At 40.5% G+C, this 19,817-nt stretch overlaps 1 protein-coding gene and 1 long non-coding RNA gene across 2 annotated transcripts; one reads left to right on the forward strand and one right to left on the reverse strand.

Annotated features, from left to right (window-relative positions):
• Window positions 1-6,872: 6,872 nt before the first annotated feature.
• On the reverse strand, window positions 6,873-16,091 carry LOC132343676 (tripartite motif-containing protein 26-like). The gene is given in 9 exon segments (XM_059880724.1): window positions 6,873-7,154; window positions 7,157-7,603; window positions 8,155-8,187; window positions 9,460-9,534; window positions 9,537-9,574; window positions 11,609-11,631; window positions 13,171-13,401; window positions 13,680-13,775; window positions 15,615-16,091. Coding segments are annotated over 9 exon segments (1,626 nt in total). The 5' UTR covers window positions 16,056-16,091; the 3' UTR covers window positions 6,873-6,912.
• LOC132343679 (uncharacterized) lies at window positions 7,520-13,790 on the forward strand. Its single transcript, XR_009492636.1, has 2 exons — window positions 7,520-8,495; window positions 13,647-13,790. It is a non-coding gene; the product is annotated as an uncharacterized lncRNA (long non-coding RNA).
• Window positions 16,092-19,817: the final 3,726 nt, after the last annotated feature.

The following is a 19,817-nucleotide window of genomic DNA, read 5'->3' on the forward strand; positions in this document are numbered from 1 at the left end:
GTGACCCCATGGACTGCAGCCTACCAGGCTCCTCTGTCCATGGGATTTTCCAGGCAAGAGTGCTGGAGTGGGTTCCCATTGCCTTCTCTGAAGGGATTTTTAATCCCCTGTAATTTTTGAAAGCATTATTTACCAGCTGCTGCTGCTGCTAAGTCACTCTTTAGTCATGTCCAACTCTGCGACCCCGTAGACGGCAGCCCACCAGGCTACCCCATCCCTGGGATTCTCCAGGCAAGAACACTGGAGTGGGTTGCCATTTCCTTCTCCAATGCATGAAAGTGAAAAGTGGAAGTGAAGTCGCTCAGTCGTGCCCGACTCTTCTCGACCTCATGGACTGCAGCCTACCAGGCCGCTCCATTCATGGGATTTGCCAGGCAAGAGTACTGGAGTGGGGTGCCACTGCCTTCTCCGTATTTACCAGCATGCAAGAGAATTGAAAAGATACTTAGGAATATACAAAAATAAATAATTCATGTTCTTCCCTTCATTCCCCATTCACCCACCTCCTCTACTCAGAAATGATTGCAGTTAGAAATTTCTTATTTTTTCTTCCCAGAAAAGTCGATCTGTTCATTAATGAATATTGTTATATCAGTAAAAGAGCTCAGGCCACAGCCTGGGAGAACTTATTGCAAATTCACATATCTGATAAAGGACTTGTTTTAAAATACACACAGAACTCTTAATTTCAACAAACAATAACTAGTAACCTTTTAAAAATAAAGTCTGAACAGATAGATACCTCTTCAGAAAGACATAACAATGGAAATGCATATGAAAAGATGCTAAACATCTTATGTTTTTAAGAAATGTAAATTAAAAAATGACAGTAATGTATCATTACGCCTAATAGAATATCTAGAATCTAAGAACAGGTGATGCCAAGTGCTGACCAGGACATGGTGCAGCAGAAACCCTTGCTCACTGGGGCAGGAATAGGAAGCAGTGCAGCTGCTGGAAATGAGTCAGCAGTTTCTTACGAAGCTACACAGAGACTCTCCATCCAGTCTATCCATCAATCTAGTACTTGTTCAACTCATCTGAAAACTTATTTTTGTACAAACACTTACAACACTTGTTGATAGAAGAGCACCCCTTAAGTGTGGCATGTGCATGGAACTTCCTTCTAAAGACTATAGTGTGGAAAGTAGGGAAGTAAAAATAGAAGTTTACAAAGAGAAACCTGGGACATGCTACCTTAACTAGGTGATGAGGTGAACTTACTAGTGATATTCGAGTGGACAGTGTATACCCTCGGTGAACTGGAGAATGTCACTCATCTCTGTGGTCCTCTTCCCCAAAACCCTTTGCCCCAGTCAAATAGAAAGATGTTCTACTATGTTTCTGAGCAGTACTCCACAAAACATCAAAGTCATCAAAAACAAGAGAAGTCTTGTGTGACTGTCACAGCCAGAGGAGCCTGAAGGAGACATGATTCCCAGACTTAAAATGTGTCTTTGATAGGATCCTGGATCAGGTTAAAGGAAAAAGAGATGGGAATACCAGACCACCTGACCTGCCTCTTGAGAAACCTATATGTAAGTCAAGAAGTGACACTTAGAACTGGATTAGAACAACAGACTAGTTCCAAATAGGAAAAGGAGTACGTCAAGGCTGTATATTGTCACCCTGCTTATTTAACTTCTATGCAGAGTACATCATGAGAAACGCTGGGCTGGAGGAAGCACAAGCTGCAATCAAGGTTGCTGGGAGAAATATCAATAACCTCAGATATGCAGATGACACCACCTTATGGCAGAAAACAAAGAGGAACTAAAAAGCCTCTTGATGAAAAGTGAAAGAGGAGAGTGAAAAGTTGGATTAAAGCTCAACATTCAGAAAACTCAGATCATGGCATCTGGTCCCATCACTTCATGGCAAATAGATGGGGAAACAGTGGAAACAGTGTCAGACTTTATTTTGGGGGGCTCCAGAATCACTACAGATGGTGACTGCAGCCATGAAATTAAAAGATGCTTATTCCTTGGAAGGAAAGTTATGACCAACCTAGATAGCATATTGAAAAGCAGTGACATTACTTTGCCAACAAAGGTCTGTCTAGTCGAGGCTATGGTTTTTCCAGTGGTCATGTATGGATGTGAGAGTTGGACTGTGAAGAAAGCTGAGTGCTGAAGAATTGATGCTTTTGAACTGTGGTGTTGGAGAAGACTCTTGAGAGTCCCTTGGTCTGCAAGGAGATCCAACCAGTCCATCCTAAAGGAGATCAGTCCTGGGTGTTCATTGGAAGGACTGATGTTGAAGCTGAAACTCCAGTACTTTGGCCACCTGATGCGAAGAGTTGACTCATTGGAAAAGACTCTGATGTTGGGAGGGATTGGGGGCAAGAGGAAAAGGGGACGGCAGAGGATGAGATGGCTGGATGACATCACCGACTCGATGGACATGAGTTTGGGTGGACTCCGGGAGTTGGTGATGGACAGGGAAGCCTGCTGTGCTGCGATTCGTGGGGTCACAAAGAGTTGGACATGACTGAGTGACTGAACTGAAAAAATCTGATAGACAAAATATTAGCATGTGTCAATATTTTCCAGCTAAAGACCACCAGGAACACACCTAGTTGAACACATTGTGTTTACTACTGAAAGGTTGTTGTTGAATCATGTGAAGACACCGGGATTCTTGGCCCCTGGAGGAGAAGAATTCAATCCGGGGTCAGAGACGGGGCTTGATCACTCAGAGCTTTTGTGTAATAAAGACTTATTAAAGTATAAAGGAGATAGAGAAAGCTTCTGACATAGGCATCAGAAGGGGGCAGAGAGAGTACCCGCTTGCTAGTGTTAACAATGAAGTTATATAATCCAAAGAATGTCTGGGGGTTGTAAAGACCTCATCAGACCTACTCCCATAATTTACATTTTAAGATAACACTGTCCTCAGGAAGGATACATCCTTGTAAAGACCTAGGTCTACTCCCATAATTTACATTTTAAGATAACAGAAGGTTTAATCCAGAGACTGTTCTTAGGCAGGATACATTATTGTTATATAATCCTAAGGAATGTAGAGAAAGAAAAAAAGTTTGTCTTTTCTTCCTCCTTGAGAATTCCAGACCCCTCTCTACTTGGGGACCCCTAGACTCCCTATCAACCTGCCTAGGAAATGACTCTCTCACTACTTGATACAGCAAGGGAGAATGTATACTGTGGGGAACCACAGGGCGTCTTAGAGTGAGGGTATAAGAAAGAATGTGTTATTGTGGGATTTGGGCTTTGGTTGGAGAAAAGAGGGGTTTACTCCAAACTGAGTGTTGCCAGGAAGCATGGTCAGTTACATGATTGGGTGTCCCAATCAATCATATCCATAAGGAGGGCAGACTAGAGCAAGGATAAAGGAGCATTTGCAACCATCAGTCCTGTTACCCAGGATAGGGAGATGTTCAGTACTTTCTGCATTGCACAGTGCCCTGTTTCTCTGTGCTTAAATGAAATTATGTATAGTTTTATCTTGTTTTGTTTCACTTTATTATGATTTCAGTGTATCCTTATTTGATGTTTCTATTTTATAAATGATTTATTCCAAAGAGAACAACATGGCCTAGCTGTGAGCACCGGGCCAGCTTCAAGTAACTATAAGGTCTAGCTGTGAGTGTCACACCTGTTCCCTGGGGTCAAGAGGCTGATTTTTCTTCCTTAAATTCAATATTTTAAAATTCCTACATCGAATGTGGAAAATAAAGACTATAGAAAACAATTTGGCAGAGAAGGCAATGGCACCCCACTCCAGTACTCTTGCCTGGAAAATCCCATGGATGGAGAAGCCTGGTGGGCTGCTGTCTATGGGGTCTCACAGAGTTGGACACGACTGAAGTGACTTAGCAGCAGCAGAAAACAATTTGGAAAAGAAGAAATGTAAATACCTAATAAATTCATTATTGATAAATGGGAAAAATGGGAATGTGAAAGGGAAAATGGAAATAAAAATTAAAATCTGTCAGCTTGGCAAAGATGAAAGGAAAATAAAGGCTAGACCTTTAATAGGTCTCCTTGGGAAAGTCAAGGTGTAGGGCAGGGAAAACAGATTAGGATTGGCTGGTGTGAACAAGTATCAGCAGGCTTTGGGTTATAGTAATGGTCTTTGGTTGTCTGGTACCTGGCCCTGGGATTATTAAGGCAGAGGAATATTGCCTCTTAGGCTACAAAGGCCAGATGGGGGAGGGTGGTGGGGGGTAGGGAGGGTGGTGGGGGGTAGGGAGGGTGGGTGCAGTGGATGTCTGGGTTGGTTAGTTTGCATATCAGAGGCTTGCTTCTGTCTGGGCTGTAGTCTGGGAAAGCTGTCTCTCCTCAGTGAGAAAGATTTTGACATTTTTTTTAATTATTAATTTTTATCTTTGATTGCACTGGGTCTTCGCTGCAGCTCATGGGCTTTCTCTACTTGCAGAGAGCAGAGGCAGGGGCGGTGGGGGGGTGGCTCCTTTCTAGCTGCAGCGCACAGGCTTCCCACTGCCACGGCTTCTCCTGTTGCAGAGCACAGGCTCTGGGCCCAGGGGCTTCAGTAGTTATAGCACATGGGATCAGTTGCTCTGAGGTACTTGGAATCTTCCCCAACCAGCGTTGAATCTATGTCCCTGGGTTGAACCTGAATACAAGGGGATTCTTATCCACTGTACCACTGGAGAAGTCCTTCAGCAAAACATTTTTTTTTTTTATCTTCAGAAATATTTAATGATGTGGGCAGATGGTCAGATATGATGTTAAAAGTATACACTATGAGATTACATATAATGCAATTTCAGTTTTGTAAAATAAGAAATATGCAAATTTTTACACCAGAAAAGGTTAGAAATATACCAAAATGTTAATAGAGAAAATGTTTTGTTGACAAAAAGACTTTGGGATTAAAAAAAAATCTCTTCATTTTTATAGTGAATTTATATTCAGTTTACAATCAGAAAAAAAATGTTGTTTTTTTTTTTTCTTTTAATTGGAGGCTAATTACTTTACAATATTGTGGTGGTTTTTTCCATACATTGACATGAATCAGCCATGTGTGTACATGTGTTCCCCATCCAGACCCTCCCTCCCACCTCCCTCCCCATCCCATCTCTCAGGGTCATCCCAGTGCACCAGCCCTGAGCACCCTGCCTCATGCATCAAACCTGGACAGGTGATCTATTTCACATATATAATATACATGTTTCAATGCTATTCTCTCAAATTATCTCACCCTCGCCTTCTCCCACAGAGTCCAAAAGTCTGTTCTTTACATCTGTGTCTCTTTTGCTGTCTAGAGAAACATTTCTAAACAACTGAGCTATCAGAGCAAATTTCCCCACATTTTGAACCCAGGAGTTTAAGTATGGGAAGTTCTTTGGCACCTAGCCTCTGCTCCCATGACTTGAGAATGCTGGATTACATGCGTCTTGATGAGACCATGTCTTATTACAGAAGCCGAAAACACACTTTGCTTTTTTGTTGCTGGGCACAGGCAGGCATCCTATACTCTGGTGTGCTTATGGCAGATTTTGATTTAGGGGTTAATTACATGAAGAACTAGGGCCTGTTCTGACTACTAATTTCCTGAACCCATTCCTTCCTCAACTCTTCATTCTCATCTCTGTATCCAGGAAAACTTGACCCATCAGTTGAGTCTATGAATCCACCAAGATAGCTATTGCCAAACACGCCTCTGGCTCCATAAGTAAGTGTTCTTACTTCTTCCTCTTCTGTTCCCCACCAGATTATATCCACATTTGAATAGCTTGGATTCATGCATGATGTATTCTGTTTATATCCTGACAATTCAACAATCCTCTCAAGCCCTGCTGACTCCTCCACCTCCTCCCTCTCTCACTGCAGCTCCCACCTCTCTGGGGGTCACGTGGACGTGCCTCCAGAATTTGCATGCAGGCAGGCACACATATCCCTCCCTCTTTGCACTCTACATGCTTGTGATATTTAATTAATTTCCCTTTTTTAAAAGTTAATATTCCTTTTTCTAAAATTAGCCAATTTGTTTTCTGCTACTTATATGTAAGATTACTAATTTAACATTAAGCTACATATCTATTTCTACCATCTCAAAACACAGCTGACATTAGACATGACTTCAGAACCAAGTGACTTCCAAAAACTCATATACACCTGAACCCTACATGGCTTCCCCTCTCGCCCTCCCATTGCAAAAATTATCAGAACATGGCAGATAAATAAAGGAATTCTTATGCCAGATATCTCAAATCTCATAGTGTATCAAAGGTTAAACAGATATGAACTGCCAAATATTTACTGTTTCCTCAGCTGCTTAGAAGATTTGGAAAAGACCTTGATGCTGCGAAAGATTGAGGGCAGAAGGAGAAAGGGGTGACAGAGAATAAGATGGTTGGATGGCATCATTGACTCAATGGATATGAGTTTGAGCAACCTCCGGGACATGGTGAAGGACAGCGAGGCATGGCGTGCTGCAGTCCATGGAGTTGCAAAGTGTCAGACACGACTGAGCGACGGAACAACAACAACTGCTTAGAAGGATGAAAGGAGAAATTATGGGACAGAAAAGGTGCTTCAGAAACCAATATGGATGTTGTCATCAATTACTATTTGTAGCAGGAGCTGAGATTCTGTAATATAGTCACTCATTCTCATACATTTGTCTCAGTGGCGGGTGAAGAACCAAATTAAAGGCAACAGGAGATATAAATTAGTTAACACACATTTTAATAAGTACATTAAAGACATTCCAATCATTCCCCTTAGAGAAAAAAGATCAACTATTACCATCCCCATTTTAGAGACAAAGCAGCGAGGACAAGAGACTCATGACTGCAATAAAGCTCCAGTCATCTGAGTGCTTTCAGAAATGCAGCAGGACCATCCAGCTGAGGCAGAGCTGGGAATGATGAAAAGGAACAAAGGGTAAATGAAAAAACCTGGGGCTGTGCCAGGAGGTCTTCTCTCAGGGTCTCAGCGAAAGTCTGGATCTCATGTAGTTAAGCCACAGGAAAGGGAAAATTCTCCCAGTGAAGGTAGATGAGAATTCATAGATGAACTCTTGAGTTCTGGCATTGGTAAAGGTTACCTTCCCACCATCATGATCCAGAGCAACTCCAATCTGCCCGGGGCAGTAGGACAGGATCTGAAAAGGCTCAGGGCTGGTGCATATAGACACCCCAGCTGAGGACAGCTGCGGAGTCCAGATCCCTCCTCAGGGGTGAAGTTGAGAAATCCCCTTCTCACCACTGACTCTCTTACCACCCCCACCAGGCAGAATTTTGGCCATATTCCATTTTCCTGAGAACATTCCTCCTCCAACTCCTCATTCTCCTCTCTATATCCAGGAGAATGATACCCATCAGTGATGCTTATAAATCCACCAAGATCGTTACTGCCAAACACGCCTCTGCATCCAGCCCCGTATCTCCTTGCGTCTTCTTCCTCCTCTGCTTCCCACCAGATCCTGTCCACTTTCACTTCCCAGTACACTTTGCCCCACATGAAGCCCTTACTGCCCAGCACCCCGGGCTCCAGATCAAATTGCTGACCATGCTGGCATTTTTTCAGCCACAAGCCAGTGAACATCATACTTTTCCCATTTGGAGACACTGAGAGGTAGCCATTGGCTCTCTGGGAATTCAGGATGATCCTCACTGTGGGGACAAGGAGACAAAGGTGTGGCCTCACAAAAGATACAAATGAGATTTGTCCCATAGATTCTGGGGCCTTCATGACAATGGTGGGAGACTCCTCAGGGGACCAGGACAAAGACTGCTTTTGACCTTGTGTTCAGACTATTAGCAACCATATCTAGAGAGTTTAAAGAACACAAAAAATTCAAGGCAGTGCGATGAGACTGGAGAGGAAAAAAAGATAAGAACTGGGATCACTGCTGCTGCTGCTGCTGCTAAGTCACTTCAGTCGTGTCCGACTCTGTGCGAGCCCATAGACGGCAGCCCACCCAGGCTCCCCCGTCCCTGGGATTCTCCAGGCAAGAACACTGGAGTGGGTTGCCATTTCCTTCTCCAGATGAGCAAATCTGGGGAAAGGTTTATGGCTCTGAACTCAGGATAAAGAATTTGGATACATTAGTCACATGAAGACCTTCCTCTTTAAAACAAACGGGCTGACCCATAAGTAATAAGAGCTTCACAGGAAAATGGTAATTTGCAAACTTCAGCCACTATCCCCTCCAGATACTCACTTGTCTTATATTCCAGATCCCTCATCAATTTTCCTAGAGTAAAAGAACAAAAGGACAGTGAGCAATTCTTTCTTGTTTTTTTTTTTTTTTCTTTAGCCACACTGCTCGGCTTTCGGGAAGACCAGGGATTGAACCCAGGCCGACGGCAGTGAAAGCACTGAGTCCTACCCACTGGCCCACCAGGGAATTCTTGACAGGAAGCAGCTCTGGCACCACAGCTTCTCGGTCAAACTTTCTTATGGTATCACATATAACTTCAACAGTTAACAGGGGATCATGAAAGTTCAAGTGAAACAGAGGAATTAATTCAGGAGACACCCACAGCTGTCCAGTCTAAACAGGTTCATGTGAATATCCACGGCAACACATGCTGAACCCACCTGGTGCTTCATTAAAGAGCACCTTTGGGCATACTACCTGTTTTTAAACTGAGTCCTAAACTTCTAGTCCTAAACCACACTATTTCTCTCTACTCTCAAAGACACGTCTTTAGAGTCATTTTCTCACTATTCTTTATTTTCAATTGTGGTTAAGACACATAACATTTACTGTCTTTACCAATTTTTAAGTGTATAGTTCATTAATGTTAAGTATATCTAAATTGTTGTGCAACCAGTTTCCAGAACTTTTGCATTTTTTTAAATTTAAACTCTACACTCGTAAATCTACTTTATGTTCCTATGGATTTGACTACTTCAGAGACCTCATATACATGGAACCACACAGTACTTGTCTCTTTGTGACTGGCTCATTTCACTTAGCATTTTGTCCTCGAGGTTCATTCATGTTAGAGTATGTGTCACAGTTTCCTTCCTTTTTAGGCTGGATAGTATTCAATTGTCTGCATATGCCACATTCCATTTCTCCATTCATCCAGTGATGAACATTTGGATTGCTTCTGCTTCCTGTCCATTGTGAATAATGTTGCTATGAACACGAGAGTGCAAATATCTCTTTGAGGGCCTGCTTTTAATTCTTTGGGAAGTGGGAATGCTAGATCATATGGTAATTATGTGTTTAAAATTTTGTGGAAATGCCATACTGTTTTTCATAGCCTCCCAATGTTAGATATGAAATATATTTCTACCAACTCCGAGAACTATTAACTATGATTCTATATTATGGAACAGTCTTAGACTATCACATGGAAGCCTCCACGGTTTGGACTTAGATTTCCTCCCCAGTGTCCCTGCCTGGTGTGAATGACATGCAGGAACTCTGAGAAGGTGCAGCCATGATCAAAACTTAAAGAAACATTACAGAGAAAGAAAGAAGGTTTTCTAGGCTCAGAACTCCTTCCTTTACCATGGAATCCTCTGAGTCCTTTCTCTAAACAAAGAAGTTTATCTGAAAATTCTTCCGTCTGTTTTCTCATTGCAGACTGATAGGCTTTTCAATCCAGAACTTCTTCCAGGGGTATCTAGAGATAATGAAGTCACAGTAATTACTCCTGAGAGAAAGGCATGGTTTCCCACTGTCAGAGTATATGCATGCGAACAAATACCAATAATGGACCAAAGAGGCAGATAGTTAAAGCTGCTTTTCCAAGTGGCTGGTTTCGACATCAGAGTCAGAGAGAAGAATATAGAGATCTGAAGAAAGAGCCATGATCCAAGGATTCTCGATCCACCAACATGTCATTTATGGTGGTTTAGTTGCTAAGTCATGTCTGACTATCAAGACCCCATGGACTGCAACCTGCCAGGCTCCTCTGTCCATGGGATTCTCCAGGCAAGAATACTGGAGTGGGTTGCCATTCCCTTTTCCAGGGCATCTTCCCAACCCAGGGATCAACCTGCAAGAGATTTTTTTTTTTTTTACCACCAAGCTACCGGGGAAGCCCCAAAACCTAGAGCTATGCCTGAACAGGGACTTAAACAGATTAAAAGTCTGATGTTTGATCTACCGACTGAGCTATCTGGGCCCTCTTAAGTACCAAAACAAAATAACAAAATTACTAAGGAAAACCTCATGGAGATATATTAATCCTATTCCAAGGACACAAAAAATGTATCTTATTTTCAAGTGCATAGAACCGTCCAAAAATTTAAAACATACAATAGGGAAAGCCTTGATAAAGTCCAAAATAGTAGAGGTGGCAACACACTTGTCTGATCACAAAATATAAAATCTATGAAACATAAGGCTGTTAGGAAAAAAAAAACAAACACAGCACCATTGACAGATGTCCTCTTTTTTAAACAAATCTTATATTAAATAGCAAATGAAATTTAAAATTTTAAAATATCTAGAAAACAACAAAAAATACTATGGACTAGTAATTATAGCATATTTCAAAAACAAGGCTCATAAATATATATACACAAAAATATAAAATATTAAAAATAGAAAAAAGAGAAAGGCAAGTAGAGAAGGCAAAAAAAGATATAAACAAAACATATTCAGATATAAACAATAAAATGTAAGGATATTATTTGTCAAACACTCCAAATACTTTTTAAATTATAAATGTAAGTGGTGGTTTTCCAGGAGCTATAAATACTAAATATTCCAATTAAAATGTGTCAGATGAATTTATTTTAAAAGAAAACAAAATTTTATGTTGCTTATAAGAGATACATAAAAATAACAGCCCAGAGAGGTTGAGAGTTAAAGAATAAAAAGTTTAATAGTATGAAAACACTAATCAAAAGAAAACTAGAGTAACTACTGATATCAGACAAAATACTCTAGAGCAAGAAGTCTTACACATTCTGTATCACCCTCATTTCTTATATAATCACTCATCTCCGACAGTCTCTGTCTGGTCTCCCCAGCCAGAATCTGGCATCCTGTCTCCTTTCCCCACCTGGTAACTGGTCCATGGTAAATGCTCAGATTATGCCAACAGTCCTGGTGTCTCTGGGATGAACTGTGTATTCTCAAAATACTTGGCTTTTATCTCTGTTCAAAGCTTCTGCATATCATTATGGGTATGGTTGTTGAAAACTGTCAGTGTTTAATGCCTAACACACTGGCTGAGAACCACTACCAAAGAAACCATTATCCCTGTGACGCATATAAATGTCTTCTTCTTATGATCCAGCAGAGAGCAGGAAACATCACTAACAAGCATGGAGGGCAATCTGATGAAGAAATGTGCTCTTCAAAATGTGGGGGAGTGCAGGAGGAAAGGCGGCTGGGAACCAAATAGGAATAAAAAGAATGAAAGGACACTGGGTCTTAGAAACAAATGTGTATTTTAAATTTTTTCAAATACTCTGTCACAATCTCCTCCCATTTCAACTCTCCCTATCCTCTTACCATGCTAAGTTCCAAGAAAATAATTTTTCTAGGACGTTCTATGGAATATTTTTCATATTAAACTTTCTAGAAGAACCTCTCTTCTTCTAAATAACCCCTTTCAGCCCTTGCCAAATTTCTATAAGTTATGGTGACAGAAAAAACAAAGGAACACCTAAGTGGCTAAAAAATATAAAGCAACAGAACCTACCTGCTTGTTATGTCACTTGGGTCCTAGAAAGGAAGAGAAGACAGACTGTCATGGAAATAAGGTTCCCAGGAGCTGCCTCCGTTCCTTACGATGAGCTCGCTGGGAATGGGTACAGGATAGGACTGTACAGAGAATTTTCTGGTGGGCTTCGACCTGTACTATTCTCCACTGTGGTTTATGGGGACACACGTTTCCCCTTCCTTTCCTCCATTTGAGTCTAGAATATCGTCTCCAGGAAAACTCCCTTAATCTGGTAAGACTCTTACTGTCTATCAGATTAAGACTGAAATCTCAGAATGCCTTCGAAGGCCTCTACTCAGCTGGCCCCATCTTACCTAGCCCATCTTCCCTTTAACTTCTTCCTCACTTAAGCTGACTCCTCCAGAAAGGTAGCCCCTTTCACTCGATGTACCTTCCTATCTTCCAAACGCTCTTCCTCAGCACCTGCGGGCTTCCCAGGTGGCTCAGTGGTAAAGAATCCTCCTGTCAGTGCAAGAGCCACAAGAGACTCAGGTTCAATCCCTGGGTCAAGAAGATCCCCTGGAGGAGGAAATGGCTAACCCACTCCAGTATTCCTGCCTGGAAAATCCTATGGACAGAGGAGCCTGTGGGCTACAGTCCATGGGGTTGCAAAGAGTTGGACAGGACTGACATGCATGCTGCACCTACACCCACCTTTTTATTATCACACTCATTAAGTTTATCATCACATTCATGTGTTTCATTTTAACCAATGCACCTCCACAAATGGAATGTTCAACTCCTCTTTTCTGCTAACACAAATCTTTACATTTTCCTCAAGGCTACCATTAAGAGCTGCTTCATCCATGAAGCCTTCCCTGACTAGCCTTTTCCAGAATTCCTGTGGCTTCCAGTCTGATCATAAGATTTAACACTCAATTATTTCTTATAATTATAAATGTGCATGTTTGGATGTGAGAGTTGGACCATAAAGAAAGCAGAGCATCGAAGAATTGATGCTTTGAACTGTGATGTTAGAGAAGACTCTTGAGAGTCCCTTGGACTGCAAGGAGATTAAACCAGTTAATTCTAAAGGAAATCAGTTCTGAATATTCATTGGAAGGACTGATGTGAAGCTCTAATACTCTGGGCACCTGATGCAAAGAACCAACTCATTGTAAAATACCCTGAAGCTGGGAAATAATGAGGACAGGAGGAGAAGGGGACGACAGAGGAGGAGATGATTGGATGGCATGACCAACTCAATGGACATGAATTTGAACAAGCTCCAGGAGTTGGTGATGGACAGGGAAGCCTGGTGTGCTGCAGTCCATGGGGTTGCAAAGAGTCTGACAAGACTAAGAGACTGCACTGAATTGACTGACAGATCTCACTATCTCAGTGTAACATCTGTGCATATTGCTGTCTCCTGCCCACTGTGATTTGGGACTTACAACCTATTGGTTTGCTAGTTAACCTGTCAAGAACTCAATAAATGAGAACAAAACCTTGTCTCTCCTGACTCCTGGTCCAAATCTCATGCTAATGGAGGGGCCAGACTGCAGCCTGGAGCAAGAGGTCCAATTTAACTGGTCCCTCACCTGCAAAAGTTCAAGTGCTTGCTGCCGAGCCTTCTTCTCTAACTCAGAAATCAGGGTCTCCAGCCGGATGACCTCCTCAGAGCCCTTGGTGACATGGCTGTTCCTCCCTTCAGTGAGCTGTTGCTCCGTTCCCTCCAGCCACTCCAACAGGTGCTGCTCCCTTTCTCTCAGGAACTGATGGCCCTGCTCAAACACTGATGCTGCGTCTTGCTTGTGGCTCTGGAATTTTGCCTACAGTAAAGGCAGAAAGACAAAGAGGATTTCTCCTGAGAGGCTGGAAAACACCAGAATGTTTGTCTGAGGATAAGTTCAGAACTAGAATCCCTTCTATCACACCCACATTCTCCTCATCCCTCATTATCCCCCTCCCCTCAACATATATATATATATATATATATATATACACACACACACACACACACACACACACACACACACACACACACTTCTCTCTCTCTCTCCTCTACCCAACACAGGTACAAAGAACATTCACTCGAAACTTCTCGTACCAGCAGGGCCTGAATCTCATCTTCTCCTGTAGACTGAGAATTCTGAATTCTGTCCCTGTCTCCCTTCAGAATCTTCAGATGGTTTAGAATTTTACCCTATGGGGGGAAAAACATGAATAATCTCAAGATGAAGATGAAAATGCCCTCAATAAGAAAAGACACCTGCAAAATGATTTCAGAATGAAATCAGATAGTCTTTGATCTTATGTAGTATTATAAGATGACTAGGTTGGAATAGTTTTCATCCTAGTTAATGAAGAAGAAACAGAGTGAGTGCTATGTTGGCTTAGAGTAGCTTCTCAGAAGTGAGATAAAATGCATGTTAAACTTATACTATACTGTATGTCAATTACATCTCAATAAAACTGGGGGAAAATTAGGGGGATAAAATTAAATTTATTATCATTACAACTACTAAGACTTATAGTGTGGTTTTTATATTTACACTGTTTCTTTCCACCAAAATATAGATAATTTATATTAAAATTAATTGATAACATAGAAATAAAAAAGAAAATCAACACAAAATAATGAAGGAAAATATATATACTAACTCCACATCACTGAGTGAATGACTAAATTGATTTTAAGAGTCCTGTTAACCAAGGACAAAAGGGAAATAGTGATTCATGTAATCCTTTAGCAGACAGGAGGAAAACTACTGGTACATCAGAAAAAAATAATATTTTCCCTGAGATTAAATTCTGAAAGGAAATTCATACAAGATGCAATATTCTCAAAAATATTTTTATAATAGAGATGAAGCACACACTTTGAAGCTAAGTATCAAGATGGCTATCAAGAGCGCTGGTATTCCATACTGCTGGTTGAGGCTTGATCAGATGCTTCAGAAACTAAAACATCAAGGTAGTGGGACAGACTTGCTATTATAAAAGATATGAAAACAAACCAGTTTATTATTCAAATTAGAAGAATACATGTTGCCAAGAACTTACCGTGCTACAGAATTTGAACCTTCCCCTTAACAATTATTAGAATGGCTATTATTTTAAAAAATGAAAGATAACAAGTATTGGTGAAGATGTGAAGAAAAGGAAACCCTGGTACACTACTAACGAGAATGGAAACTGGCACAGCCATGGAAAACACGATAGATGCTTCTCAAAAAACTAAAAATAGAACTACCATATGACCCAGCAATCCTGTTTCTAGGTATTTATCTAAAGAAATTGAGATCAGGATCTCGAAGAGACATTTCCACTCCCATGTTTATTGCAGCATTATCCTCAACAGCCAAGCTATGGAAACAACCTAATGTCCAATGGATGAATGGATAAAGACAGTGTGGTATATACATACAATGGCATCTTACTCAGCCTTAAAAAAAGAAGAAAATCCTGCCATTTGCAACAACACAGATGGACCTGGAGGACATTATGTAAAGTGAAATAAGCCAGGCACAAAAGACAAACACCAAATCATCTCACTTGTATGAGGAATCTAAAACTCGGACAGAAGCAGAGTAGGATGGTGGTGGCCAGCAGCTGGAGGGAAGTGTAAAGGGGAGGTGAGGGTCAAAGGGTAAAAGTTTCAGTTATGCAAGATAAGTAAGTTCTGAAGATCTACTCTATACCATAGTGCTTACAGATAACAATGCTGTGTTGTACAATTAAAATTTGCTAACAGGATAGATCTTGCTAAGTGTTCTCTCTCTCACACACACAGTAAGACAATAATAATAATAAATCGGGTGGGAGGAAACTTTGGGAGGTGATAAATATGTCTCTTGCCTTGATGGTAGCGACATACTTATCCCCAAACTTAAATTGCATACAGTAAATATATGGACAGCTTTTTATGTGTCAATTATACCTCAATAAAGTGTTTATTAAAAAAATTTTGGACCTTATCCTGAAGGTACAATAGAACTTTTCTGGCTCCAAGAACAGAGCTGGGGTCCAGCAAGCTTCTTACCTGATAAGGCTGCGCAGCCTTCTCCAGCAGAACAGCAGCGTGGTGCCTGTGCTCCCGGGACTCCTGACACATGACACACAGTATCTGCTGGTCATCCTTGCAGTAGTAATGCAGCTTCTCCAAATGCTGCCCGCACAGCTGCTCTGCTCTCTGCGCGAGTGGTCGGTCCTCTCTGGGTTGTCTCTCCTCATCTACTTTCATCCTCCAGATATTCTTCACTATGCTGGCCATCTGCCACACATGGCGGATATTCTCTTTCTTAAAGGCTGTCTTGCAGAGAGAATAATATAATGGCTGCTGAGCAGATTCACAGACCTTAATGATGCAGTGATAGCAGAAGATGTGACTACAGTCGATGGTAAGAGGGTCTTTCAAGTAGTCAGGACAGATAGAGCACATCACCTTGTCCTCCAGTTTCCTCAGAGGAGAGGCAGTGGCCATGACAGCAATGCTGAAACCCTGCAGAACGTTCCTTCTCAAAATGAAGAATGACTTTCTAAGAGGACACGAGGTAAAAACAGAAATTGTGAATTTATTCAACATTAAAATGGAACTCATGAGAAAATAGTTTTTATGTTCAAACTGTTCCCAACCATTTCCCTCCAAATCCAAAGTTCCTTTCAGACCACTATTCAGAACAGATTCCAGCCTGCAAAGCTAACCTGGTGTTAGTTTCAGGTAGTCAGCTTTTCTGTAAACATTTTAAAGGGTACTAATACGTGTAATTAAGTGGTGAGTATTCTAGAAGATTATAATATTGGGAAAGTAAATACCCAATAAAGTCTAAGGAATTTCCCTCACTCTAAGTAGATCAGCTTTAGTGAAAATATTTGCTGTAAATGATTCAATAGTAAAGAATAGGAATTACAAAAATTTAGGGCTTAGGTCCAGTGGTTAAGAATTTTCACTCCAACTGCAGAGGGCATGGGTTTGTTCCCTGATTGGGGAATTAAGGTCCCACATCCTACACGGTGTGGCCAAAAAAACTATAATTATAAAAACTTTAGGTCTATATTTTAAAACTCATCTGAGAACATGAGAGTTAGATTATTAGAAATCATTAGGTTCAATCATAGGTCTTTTATTCATATGCTGCCTTGTAAACATCATTATGTTTAAACTAATGGATTTAAACTAATGGTTTTCAAATATTTTTGGAAACATCACAGTTAGAAACACATTCACGTCTAATAAATTAACACGTGCACATATGCATATGCACACACATACTAAAACACAAGTTTTGTTCAATATCATTTACTGGCTTTTAAAACTGCAGTCCGTTTTAAAAATGCTGGTTAGAACCCACAAAATTGATGCCATGATATAAGCTATTGCAATTGATAATTTGAAAATCACTGATTTAAACCACATTAACTTTATCATTTGGAGAAGGCGATGGCACCCCACTCCAGTAGTCTTGCCTGGAAAATCCCATGGATGGGGGAGCCTGGTAGCCTGCAGTCCATGGGGTCTCGAAGAGTCAGACACAACTGAGCGACTTCACTTTCACTTTTCACTTTCATGCACTGGAGAAGGAAATGGCAACCCACTCCAGTGTTCTTGCCTGGAGAATCCCAGGGATGGGGAAGCCTGGTGGGCTGCCATCTATGGGGTCGCACAGAGTCGGACACGACTGAAGCGACTTAGCAGCAGCAGCAGCTTTCAGCTTAAATTCACATCTCCAATTGCATTATTTTCCTCATTGTTCTTATTCCTTGGTAAGAGCTACCAACAACTACCCCATTACCCAAGCTAAAACCTAGGTGTGAAAAATCACACCTCATTACCACCTCCCATATCTGGTCACTGAATTAAATAATAGAATATCTGAAATAAAAATTTCACTGCATGAAATTAACAGCAGCATGCAGATGACAGAAAAAAAAAAAGTCAATGAACTTGAAGAAGGTGCAATAAAAATTACTGAATCTTAATAGTAGAATTTTTTCTAAAAAGCAGACACTCAGTAACTTATGAAATATCAAAAGGTCTAATATTCATGTCATTAGTGTACCAGAGAAGGAAAAGAAATTGGTAAAGGAAAAAACAGAAAAAAAAAAAAAAATAGCTGAAAACTTCTCAAGTATGTATGGCAAAAGACACAGATTTACAGATTCAAGAAGCTCAGCAAATGCCAAAGAGAATAACTTAAAGAAAAACCACCCCAAATACACCATCACCAAACTGCTGTAAAGCAAAGATGAAGAAAAAAATCTTGAAAGCAATCAGAAAAAAATAACATCACAATGAGGGGAAGGATGATGATTCAGATGTTGGCACATTTCTTGTTAGAAGCCATAAAGGTCAACAGACAGTGGGAGAAACATCTGGAAAGTGCTGTGAAAAGTCCTGTCAATCCAGGGTTCTACAGCAGTAAAATATCCTTCAGAAATGAAAGCAAAATATAAATATTTTCAGATGAAAGAAAACTGAGAAAATGTTATCACCAGTAAACCTGCCCTAAAAGAACTGCTAATGGAAGTTCTTCAGGCTAATGTGAAATTCCACAGGGACATTTGGAACTTCAGGAATAACAAGAGAACAGAAGAAATGGCAACAGAAATGGTAAACATTTGGATAAATACAGTAGCTTATTTTACACCTCACAAGTTCTTTAAGATATGTAGGACAGTTGGAAGCAAAAATTATAACATCGTTAGAGAGATTATGTAGATGTAATACATTAGACAATTACAGGGAAAGTGATCTATATGGTTGTAAGGCTTCTACATTTTACTTGAAGTTGCAAACTTTCAACTCTGCTTATCTTTTTAACTCTAAGGTCTGTATACTGTAACCCAGAGACCAACACCCAAAAATACTGTGAAGAGATATAGGCAAAAGCTAACAGGTAATTAACTTGGAATATTTAAAAATATTAGAAATAAGAGAAGGCAATAAAAATGAAATAGAAGAGTAAAAAAAAAAAATAAGGTACAAATAGAAATAATAAAATAGTGGACCCAAGTTCAATAATGTTAATAGTTACATTAAATGTGAATAGTTTAGACACACCTACTAAAAGATTTGTCAAATTGGTTTATAAGAAAGACAAAACTATGTTCTATCTCCAAATAGAATGTTAAATGTAGTAATATAGATCTCTAAATATCTATATTATTGTTAGATATTAAATATAATAATATAGATCTCTAAAAGTAAAAGAATTGAAAAAAGTGTACCATCTAGCAAACTCTAATCAAAATAAAGCTGGAGTAGCTATGTTAATATTAGATAAAGTAGACAAGCTATGTTACAAGGGATAAATAGGGCTATTACATAATGATAAAGGAGTTATTTTTCCAAGAAAATATGCTAATCACAAATGTGTGTCCAACAACAGAGCACCATCAAAAGAAAGAAAATCTGAATCATTGGAGTTCCAGAAGGAGAAGAGAGGGAGACAGAGACAGAAAAACTATTTGAAGAAACAATGGCTAAAACTTTCCTAAACCTGGGAGAAAAAATTTATGCATTCAAGTTCACAAAGCTATTAGATCACCCTATTACTTCAGTCTGAAATGATCTTCTCCAAGACACATTATAATAAAACTGCCAAAAATATAAGACAAGGACAGAATCCTAAAATCAGCAAGAAAAAAGAAGACTGTAAAGTACAAAGCTGCTCCTATTAGGCTAGCAATGGATTTCTTAGCAGAAATCCTATAGGCCAGGTGCCGGGAGCCAGCACGGGAGTTCCCACCCATGACAAAGGTCTTGTGGAGAGGCCTGATATGCAAATGTGAGTCAGGGCTCGAGGGGCCCCCCTGGTTCTGCCTGAGCATCTACCCCCAAATCAGAATCTGTTTTACTATTTTACGACTTTCACCAACTCCTCTGACATTAACGGGGGCGGGGGGGTGGGGGGGCTATCCCCGACCACTTTTCTCTGAAGGAAATCAACTTAGAGTTCTACCTAATTAGCCTCCTGGGCATAATAAAAGTGTTTCAATCCAAACCCCTCAGACGGCTCTCTAACTTGCCTGACAGGTTTACCCGGACTCCTACAGCTACGCATACAATTGTTTACAGGAAGAGGCACCGGAAGCTTAAGATATTCAAATAGTATAGAGCCTCTTGGAGAGTTAGAAATTGTTAGAACTAGTAGAAGATTTCATTGTTGAGCCAATGCTTGCTGCCGAGTTTCCACATCCCCTGTATTGTATCCTTGGAAGTGTATTAATTAATATAGTTGGTACG

The sequence above is a fragment of the Bos taurus genome, chromosome 23, assembly GCF_002263795.3.
Source record: "Bos taurus isolate L1 Dominette 01449 registration number 42190680 breed Hereford chromosome 23, ARS-UCD2.0, whole genome shotgun sequence".
Lineage (NCBI taxonomy): Eukaryota > Metazoa > Chordata > Mammalia > Artiodactyla > Bovidae > Bos > Bos taurus.